At 39.9% G+C, this 10,756-nt stretch overlaps 1 protein-coding gene across 1 annotated transcript in view; it reads right to left on the bottom strand.

The window, feature by feature from the left end:
- TIAM2 (T-cell lymphoma invasion and metastasis 2) overlaps positions 1 to 10,756 on the bottom strand; it is a 96,456-nt gene that overhangs the window by 28,496 nt on the left and 57,204 nt on the right. The window contains exon 14 of the mRNA XM_019472645.1: positions 6,519 to 6,622. Within this exon, the coding sequence (XP_019328190.1) occupies positions 6,519 to 6,622 (104 nt within the window). The remainder of the gene's footprint in view (positions 1 to 6,518; positions 6,623 to 10,756) is intronic.

Genomic DNA, 10,756 nt, shown 5'->3' with positions numbered 1-10,756 from the left:
AAAAATTTCTCCCCCCCCCTTTTTTTTTTTTTTTTTTTTTTTTTAGATTTCCCACAGTTTTATTTCAATGTTAATGTTTCTTTGGGGATGTTTTGGGTGTAGGGGTCACTAACTGACTAGCAAGAAAGGATGCCACTTACACCAAATGGAGAGAAATATGGCTCTGAAATCTACCAGACACATGTGAACATACATACATACTCTGCTACACCACCCTAAATGTAATCAAAACACGATTTGTACTTGTCAGTTTTTATGTTTTATGCACCATATTATTGCAAATCTTCCTTCTAATTCAGTATATTTTGGTAACTCTTTAACTTTCTCACCAAAAAGTCATACTAGGAAAGTGTTTAACTTTGTTGGGGAAGAATAAACGCTTCTTGACATTTACCCACTAAAAGACAAGCATCCGCTGCTTATATACACACATTCAGACTGATGATCCCTATCGCATCTCCGAGAGTGAATGAGTGTCGTCACCAGATCAAAATAAATAAATGAACCACCACAACTGAATATATAGGATTACATTTACTGACAGCACCAATAGAAGGCTGCTGGGTGTGTTTTGAACAGTGATGCCCTGAACTATCCCACAGCACATATGCTACAGATCACATGCTTGTACAATGTTTTCTAGGTAACAAATCAGAGGAATACATCATTCCTAGCATCCACTTGCTTTCTTCTGGAAGATAAAATACCATTCAAACCATTCATAAACATTGAAGAACTGCATTAATTTTCTGCTGGGATTGGACTATATGAGTAATGATTACTAACTGCTTTCACCTCTACTATTCCATGGCAACTGTTGTACTTGCCCCCTTCCTCTCCCCACAATCAAATCACACTTTTTTCTTTAATAATTGAGCATTCAGACGGACTTGCAACGGGATACACATTCTTTCATTCAGGTTTGAACCTAGACCTGAATGTATATTGTACCTCAGGATTTTTACCCTTAAATTACTCTATCTGCATGAGAAGTTGATGGCTTTAGTGCTACTTCTAATGAAGTGGTTTCAAAATCAGTTTTAGACAGTTTGAAGACAAAATATTAATTTCTTCAACTTATGAGAACCATCCCTCCAGTATACGGCTATGCTGTATATACAAGAGGCCAAAACCACATATGCAGCAAACTCTTTACAATACTCGCTGATTTTTATTACAGAAATAGCTGTGTGAAATCAGCTAATAGGCAACACAAGGATTTCCTTTTTGAAATTGTGACACATGTATTTTGCATCTGTTGAAAGCACTGTTTTGAGAAGCCTGCTGTGGTAGTTGGATGATGCAGAAGTGGGAAGATGGGTTTGCTTTCTGATCCAGTCTCAGGCTCTGCATTCACACCTCTCGGGCACCATCTGACATGCAAACCAGCTGCTCAATTGCACATACACTTTAGATGGGTTGGAAGAAAAACCTCAACAGTTATCCAAGTTAGGCACGTTTGCACGTTGGCTCCTTGAGCGTGAGAAGCGGGACTGTATGCAGGGAGACCGAAAAGCGGATTTCTCACCATGGTCCCAGACATGCAGAGTTCATGGAAACATCTACTTCTCACTGCACTTGGAAAAGCTCCTCTCTGGCAAATGGAGGACTGTCCACAATTGGCGTCACAATAAACAGAATACGCAAGCTTCAAAAGCACTGGAAGGATGATTTGACATTACATAGGAAACTCGAGCATCCAAAAGCAGACTTCTGAAATGCAAAAGTACGTATTTTTTCTACTTTTTTTCCCTTGTATCTATAAATATGGACATTTCAAGCAGGGCCCATTATACTGACCTGCACCTCATCCCTACAAAAAGCTGAAAGCATTTGATGAAAATGCCTCATCCTGCAGGAGATGAAGATTTGCGTTTGCCAAAGGTGCCGTGCGCTCTGCTGACCAGACTTGTCACGAGTTCTTCATTTCCTCACCAGATGGAGGGAAAGTGAATGTGGTTGTCAAACAGGAGCGGAGGAGTGAGTTGAGCTAATCTAAAGCAGCCCATGCTAGGGAAAGGTGTTCAGGGATTTTTAACCATAATTTCTGTTCATTGCATTAATAATGGTATTCCCAAGAAAAAAAGTTAGTTTTCTCCCTCTGCAGTGTGCAGTATTTTTTATTTATTTTTTATTAAGAGGTGATGGGGATAGACTTGTCCTCATATACACATACTGATGTATGATCAATAACCCTTTCTGAGAGTAGATTGACTATTTTAAGAGTCAACAGCAAAGCAAAGGCAATTTCTGTAAGTCTCTATACCCAACTTATTCCCAGAATCAATTTTACTTCATTGTTTGAAAGAAATATAGCACCACTTCAAAAGCATTACAAAATCAAACCAGTTGGCCATTCTTTAGAAAACAAATTCTTGTTAACATTCAACGTTTCTCACCACAGTAGCTTCTGTTTCTGCATCTGCAATCTTAATTTTTGAAGATGCCAGCATAAAACCATTCTGCATTCATTGACTGTTTTTACTGTGATTACAAAGCATCACACTAGCTATTTTTACTATGTTTCTTAAGTTTCTTAAAGAACTCTAAGATACAGCTGAGAATATAATGAAGTTATGTGAAATATTTGCACAGAGTTTACTCTAAGGTTTTTTCTTATGATCTGTAAAATCTTTAAAGTGAAAATACATCTTCCCCCTCTCACACATGCATTTATATGAAGTTCCTTCTTTCTGTCTGTTAAAACTTAATATGATTTTGGAAATACTTATCTCTGATGATACTCAAAAGATTCAGAGCAACCAAAAGCCAGATCACAGCATTCTTAAAAGACACCTTAGAATAGTAGCTACTTATATGGTAAATTTTCACCTTTTAGCTATGTTCGTCTTTCATAAAAGGATATTTTTAATATATTGAAAATACAAAGTAAAGATAAGCAAATTAGTAAGAGACTACTGAACTTCATCTTAAAAGAAACCATGGGCTAGAGAAAACATTTCTAACCAATACAGTTTGCAATTAGAAATCATGAGTAGCTAAAGGAAAAGTTTCAGGTTTTTATTTATTCAGCTTCATGCTAGTTTGATGTACGCAGAGCTTGATTCTTGGCAACTGTCAACATACCAGGATTTAACTGAGCACCAGGAGCACGAACAATTAGTTCTCAAAATGATTAAACACTACTAAACCTAATTGCACTGACAGGCATACTCAATCCCCAGATTTTCTGAGGTCCTCTATTCTTCTGTCAACAGTACGCCTACATACTCGAGAACCAACAACTGCAAGGACGACATGCCACTGCCACATAAACAGTATTTTAACACAGTTTGAGAATGTACTGCAGCAGAATGTGTTAGAAGTATAACATCGATCCTTGTTAAATAAAATCGAAAATAAAGTTAAAGGTATTAAAGGTATAAATGGGGCATCCCAGAGAATACAGAGCTGACAAAACTAATGAGCATCTGGAATAGATGGTTCCTGATGTCCATGTGTTTTTAATCATATTTTATAACTTAAGGAACAGCTTCCATTTCTGGAATGAAAGAATCCTCTATTGCCCTTCTAATTCATTTGTTAGCTCTCAGATGAAAGACAAACATACAACTATTCTAAATTCATTCATTTCTCAGACTACAAAAAATGAATGAATGAATGAATGAATGAATGCAGGTTTGAATGTAGTACACATGCAAAAAAAGACTTATTCCTTTGAGATTACAAGGCACTTCTGAAATGCCTCACTGTACTTTCAGTCAAGATGATGCTTAACCTTAGCGTGGTATGAGATGAAGAAAATAATAGTGAAAAACAAACAAACAAAAATGCTCCAAATAAGAAACACAAAATCTAGAAATCAGACATGCAACCATTAAATCCAAGCTTTAAGACTTTTTTATTTACTTACCTGTTACGGGACAAAAATCAACCAAACTTCAAAGGAGTCTGCTCTCTCAGAGCCAAGTAACTACATCTACAGTTGCTGTCAACTGGGAAGTGAGCATCTCTAGCTGTCTCTCCCCTGAAATAATCCCAAACTGCCTGTTCCAGGCTGTGCTCAGAACCTCCTAGCGCCACCAACGTCTTCTCCACAGAGCTGTGCCTACAGATCTCCTCTCCCCAATACTTCTGTGACATCGCCTAATGCCGAGGTGTCTGCGCTACTGCTCTCCCACAGGCGTGGGTCAAGTTAGCACATGCAGGAAACAGAAGGCAAAGGGGGAAAAAAAAAGAAACAAACCCAAATCCAGATGCTATGCTTTTTGAGGCTGTGCAATTTCCTCAAACTAGCTTTTATTAGCAATAACTATTGTTCATCTGGCGAGCAGTCCCAAATCACAGCTATAAAAACAGAAATCATTTTCATTCCTTTTCTACCCAGTCACAAAAGCCCATACAATATACACTACCTAAATTTACTGTGAGGTTTGGTTTTTTTTAATTCTACATCTACTGGAGTAATCAAAAGGGTCAGACAAAAAGCTCTGACAGTAATAGGCACCCTCCAACAGAAAGACAGCAATCAATTACAAACCATTTGCAGAAATTGTAGAGCTGTCACAGACTCGTTTACAGCTGCAGTTCAAGTCAGACTGCCTCTGATTGCCAAGCCATTCTCCTCCCTTGTACCTACAAAACTAGGACAGCTTCAGATAATTTTCAGAATGACACTAGCAGACCTGCATGCCAACCCAAGAAGTGAACCGCAATATGGCATGGGCAGTGACTTCAGCAAATTGTGCACAAGCCATTAATACTGCTAGACGTGACAGATTTGAGGCTGGAGAGAGGGCAGGGAGCAGACCTGTCTGTTTTCCTTTCTTCTTTGAGCTTTAATTGCAGCACGTAATTTAGAGCATTGGAGCAAATTCAGTGCGTTCAGAGCAACAGCTAGTGTACATGAATTGTTCTGTGTGTATTTAAATCCTCCTGAACTCTCCCTAATTTTCTGTCATCTTGTGCATTTGACACAGATGATCAGGATTGGGTTTGTTTTTCTACTCAAGCAAAGCTGACGCCCCAGAATCTCCTCCCCTCCAGCAGGACGGGAGCTCAGTTGTGTATGTCTGCACAGTGCATGGGGGGCAGCGCGTACCCCAGGCGAGCAGGGCACCCCGAGGCACCCAGGGGAACCTGGCCAAGCACCAACCTGCTGGTGCAGCCAGCCACCAAAGCATCCTAAGCCTTGGGGTCACCTCCGCTGTGCTCCTGCAAAGATCCCTGCCTCTAAAACACTGCAGAAGCCCTAAAACAGGAGAGTAGAGAAATCCACATTACCCCTTCCAAAGGAACAATGTGTCCTGGGGAGGAAAAATCCAGTTTATTCTTGTCTGGTTGCAAAGACTTTTTGGGAGCGTAAGCAATGTGTGACACAGGATGTAGATTATCTCTGTGGGAATCCCCTGTGCAGCAGGAGATGGGCTAAAGACCCACAATCACCGGGCTTCTCCTTACTCTCTAGGGAAACTGCATAAAGTCACCTATATTAGACCGAAGTAGATTACAAAGTAATTCCAAAAGTAAGAGAGGATCAGCTCCTCTCGGTAGGTATGGCTAGAGGCACAATGTATCTTCCCTGTTCTGGTATTCTGAGTTTTTACGTTCTGCCTTATCTCTACTACCAATTTTTCATACAATCTAGTACAAGACAGTAATATATTCCAGAACCATAAAAACTCTAACTTAATTTATGTTATGCAAGAGTGTAACACAAGTGTTATCACAAATTTGCTTGGAGATACAACCAACTCATCAACAGAAGTAACAAAAACATTTCTGTTGTCAGAATGGCAATGCCTAGTAGAATGACAGCCACCAACAGGAAAACACCACCCGTGCTAGCAGTTGGAGGGTTCAAAAAAATATGCACTTGAGTTGGACACAGGTTGCAATCTGACTGACTCAGAGCAAAATGGACAAAAAAGTCACTCTTCGAAGACCAATGCATTCGAAGGTAGACACTAATTCTGGGGGTCCCTGCCTCAGCCTCCAAAGTCCTGACTGAGAGAAGGTCTACGCATCCATTACTCCAGCTGAAGTCAAACAGGAACTGCAGACACATAAAGGTTCATCCAAATTAGAGAGTGGGAATCACTGGGTCTCAAACACTGCACCTCTCCAAGTCTGTAGTCCAGTCTAAAACTATTGACGTTAAGCGAGTGTTGCTATGGTCGCTGCAATCTTAACAACAAGCCCTAGAAGTATCAGCAAAAAGAAAACATGAACCAAACTGAATCAGTTAGAAAGCTGTAGCAGCTTTACTGTTCTCTGCAAAACTGGGTTCAAGCAACACAGAAAGATAAATTTGACAAGTCTCTGCCTGTTTGCCATTTGGCCCCATCACACTGCTTTTGGAGATGCAGCAGCTGTGCCGTAGATGCTGACCTGTCAGGGTGACTTCAAGATAATAAAACACTAAATACAGCTAACGTGCATAAAAATTTTTCCAAATTAGTGCCATACATTAAAGTCTTTCCCACAAAATGCAGAGCGTTAACACTACAACACTGTCTTTTCGTTCATAAGGATTGTTATGTCGAGCATGTTCTTACCCTGAAAGGTGGATCAGTCTTCGCCCTGTGTGGCACTTGGTCCAGAGTGCCATCAGTACTGCTCCTTTTCAAGCTGGATGTGACATCAGGCACATTACTAAAATCTGCATTCAAAAGAAAACAAATAAATAAATTAGAGGGTTATAGGACAGGAACAGGAAAACTATTTGCTTTTATCTGCAAATACTTTCAGTGTCTAGTACAATTACTGCAGGGGGAGAGAAGGAATACAAAATTTGCGATCCTCTCCACCCCCCGAGAAAATAACACAAGAGGTCAAAGCAAGGAGCAACTATGCCTGGAAACTCTGCTTTCAAAACAGCAGCTGGACATCTAAGACAGTTTGAAGCAACGCGCATATTTGATCTACGAAAATAAACCTAACGCTCTTGCTAACAGCGTGCTTTCGAAGGTAGCATTATCTATAATCAGCACACCCTGTGCTGAGACAACCAGTGAGGATAATTAAATGCGCTCAGTAGTTCTCCTTGGATGAGCACACTACTGTTCAACACGACTTAGTCCTGAATCCCTTAAAGATTTGAGAAGAAAAAAGAATTTTGCCTTGGAACAAACACCACAGTTCATAATACGGACAAAATCCCTTCTTGTTACTAATAGTTTACTGATTTTACTAAGTTTGGAATCCATGTACATAGTAACTGGCACAATGCAAAAACCAGAGAAGGCACTGCCCTGCTCTACTTACTGACAGACTTAGCTTTCAATAATATTTATGTGTAAACTCAAGATCTATCCAACAGTGCTGAACATTCATATAAACATGACTTTTTTTCTCTTTACATTTCCTCAATTGGCTGCTTAAAATCTGCAGACACGTTTACACAGAAATTCCAATTAAAACTCTTAGAAGTGAAGAAGTGATTTTTTATCTGCAGCATTATCAATCCAAGTAGCTGAAAAACATAAAGCAGCCATCAAAAAAATAATGAGGATTTTTAGCAACCTCAGATGATAAAATAGCAATAAAATGAAGGGGTTTTTTAATTTGCTGCTTTGTTTCCTAGCCTCTAAGCCTCTAGGTTATAATTCACACCACATTACCACATTTTCAAACTCTTTCTCAACACCTACAAATGTTGGGGATTTATTTTTAAGTGAAAACTGAGATTCTCATTTAATCACTGACTCCAGCAACTGAGGTGGTAATTAAAACAAATATCACTCATCTTGCAGTAAAATCATGAGAGCTAGCAATAATGAAAAATTGCGAACAACAGTTGTATCTCTCCACCTGGGTGCTGCTGTTGTCCTGTCCCTGCAGAGCAGGACCAGCTCCTCTCAGCAAGAATTGACAAACATGGACTGAAGCAGGGAGGGAAATGGGAATTTTAGGCCCAGAAGAGCACCTTATAGCCCATGAGGAGCCTCCCTAGGAAGACAAAACATGGCAGACAGACTCCACAGGAAAGCTAGAGAGAAAGATGCAAATAACTCAGCATGATGTCATCTTGATACTTTATTTTTCCATATGTTATTAAGGTACCTATGCCAAGCTTAGCATTGAGGCTGACACTTTCCACCCAGATGCCAAAGACTTGACTACTCTGTCATTTCCCTATCCTTGCAGAACCAAGGTCCCATCGCTTTTCTCCCCTCCCCTTTCTACCTTTTCTTCCTGGAGTCAGGTGTGACTCCTGATATCTCAGAGCCTACAAAACATGCAATACCTCAAGAGTTACCACCTTTGCAGAAAAAACATTTTACACAACTCCACCAAACAGCCACCCATCTTTAAGATCTTAACAAGGAGTCTGCCTTGTCTATTTATTTTATTACGCTTTTACCACTCTTCCTTCACCGAGCCTGAATAATTTTCTCCTGCCCTCTGGACTTTTAAAGTAATTTTGAGTCTCTCTTCTGTATATGGGTACACATGAACGCTTATTGACTTCCATCACTGTCAACTCCTGGGTATACAAAAGGTAAGCTAACCCCTAAAACTTGAATTGACTTTTAAGTAACATTTTCTTGGGGGTGAGGCAATGCCAAGGATATTATTTCCCATTGTTTCCCAGTTGTGCTCTTTTTACTTGCCTTCTGGGTTTTAATGCACTTCTCCCCCATACCTCCAAACAACATGCACCTGAGATGGATGTTGCAGTCGCATAAAGGATCTAGAGTTTGATCTCAGGTAGCTATCTAATGAGAAAAAAACCCATATCCTTTCCCTGATTTTACAAAGTGACCATTAAACGTATTTGTCCTTTACAAAACAGGAAGTAAAACTAACCTACGCAAGCAATGAAGAGAAAGCATAAATGTAGGAAGAGGAAAATAAGGTAGAACAATCAGCAGACAACATGAACAGAAGAAATCGGGATAACAACACCCAAAATAGGCAAACAGAATATTATAGCACTTTGTCCAGATGATCTATCTTTTCCACCCTTCACCCTCATCTTTGTTTTTCCGTTGTAGTCCATAGGACTAGAGGTCCTAGAGGTAGGTCTGTATAGTCTTGCCCATTTTTATAGCATTTGCTGTTGGCAGAATATGTGTTACTGATGGTAGTTAGGGTAAGGAACAGTGAATGTTATTTTAAAGAGTAAAAACTAAAAAAAGTTACGTGGAAAGGATCCAAGGTGAAAAAGGACATCCTACTGCACGTTGTATGCCAAACTAACAGGGGGAGGGAAGGAAGGAAGGAAGGACGTAAGGCTTGTTGATCTGTTTAGCATCCATATCCTGTCTCCCTCTCCTTCTTTTACTGTGGAAGCAGACTTCCTTTGGATCTGCTCCTACAAAACCATCAAACTATTCCCAAAGAGCATAGAAGCATCAACATCAGCTGCATAGCTAAAAAAAAAACCCCAAATCAAGGGGCAAAGAAAATGAGTATTACCTCAGAGAACAGGTAATTTCAAATGCAAAGCCTAAGGACATAAACACAGCAGCAAGTTTAATATTGAAGTTCTCTCTACTTCTAGTACTAAATGGAAGGGGAGTAACAAGCCAAACCATACAAAATATATTTTCTTTAAACATTCAAATTTGGATTTAGCTCTACAATGGGATTCACGTTAACAAAGATGTTCAAAAGTAGTAATGTAAAACTGTTACCTTACAGGCTGGGTAACCACTATCCTTTCAGGCAAAACTAGCAATAAAACCGTAGAGAGTATGCATAGAATTAAGAGAAATGTTACAGCTGTGTGAGTATGAAATCGTTCTGGTATATAACCTTCTGGATCTTTGCTGGGAATAAGCACAGAAAAGTATTCATGGAGATATACATTCCTAAAAATCGTTCAAATGTGAGGTCAAACCAGCACTTCACGGCAATTTATTTTTTTTTATTAATATTATTATTTTTAAAAAACTATCTCTAATGTTACTTAACCTTACTACAATTACACTACTGACTAGTTAAAGAAAACATGGACTACTTTGCTGGAAACACTGCTTGAGAGGCTTTCCAGCATAGTTAAGTGAGTATACCATGACTAAGTCTGCCTATACAGATCCATTACAGTAGTACATTTGATTTATTCTATTGACATTCTTGTGATAAATCTGTCTGGAAGAAAAAAGGGGCTAATAATAATGGGTTAAACAAAACTTGGTTTAAATCTTTTAACATAATTTTTCTCTACTGCAGCATACCTCTCTGTCCTGTCTACACACACACACACACACTCACTCACTCACGCATGGTGAGTTGAAATGTGTATCACTTCCATCTGGGAAGGACAGGAACCTCTTAAGCAGATATCTTCTTCTGATCTAGCAAACAGGACTGTCTCCAGACACTAAAATACCAAGTCAGTGTGGTGGGTTGACCCTGGCTGGATGCCAGGTGCCCACCAAAGCTGCTCGTATCACTCCCCTCCTCAGCTGGACAGGGGAGAGAAATTATAATGAAAGGCTCATGGGTCGAGATAAGGACAGGGAGAGATCATTCACCAATTACAGTCATGGGCAAAACAGACTCGACTTGGGGAAATTAGTTTAATTTATTACCAATCAAATCAGAGTAGGGTAATGAGAAATAAAACCAAACCTTAAAAACACCCTCCCTTCTTCCTGGGCTCAACTTTATTCCCGATTTTCTCTACCTCCTCTCCCCCAGCTGCACAGGGGGACGGGGAATGGAGGTTGCGGTCAGTTCATCACACGGTGTCTCTGCCGCTCCTTCCTCCTCAGGGGGAGGACTCCTCACACTCTTCCCCTGCTCCAGCGTGGGGTCCCTCCCACGGGAGACAGTCCTCCATGAA

This window comes from Aptenodytes forsteri, unplaced genomic scaffold, assembly GCF_000699145.1.
Source record: "Aptenodytes forsteri isolate BGI_AS27 unplaced genomic scaffold, ASM69914v1 Scaffold82, whole genome shotgun sequence".
NCBI classification, from domain to species: domain Eukaryota; kingdom Metazoa; phylum Chordata; class Aves; order Sphenisciformes; family Spheniscidae; genus Aptenodytes; species Aptenodytes forsteri.
The sequence above is the reverse complement of the archived record's forward strand: the minus strand, read 5'-3'. Positions and strand labels throughout refer to the sequence as shown.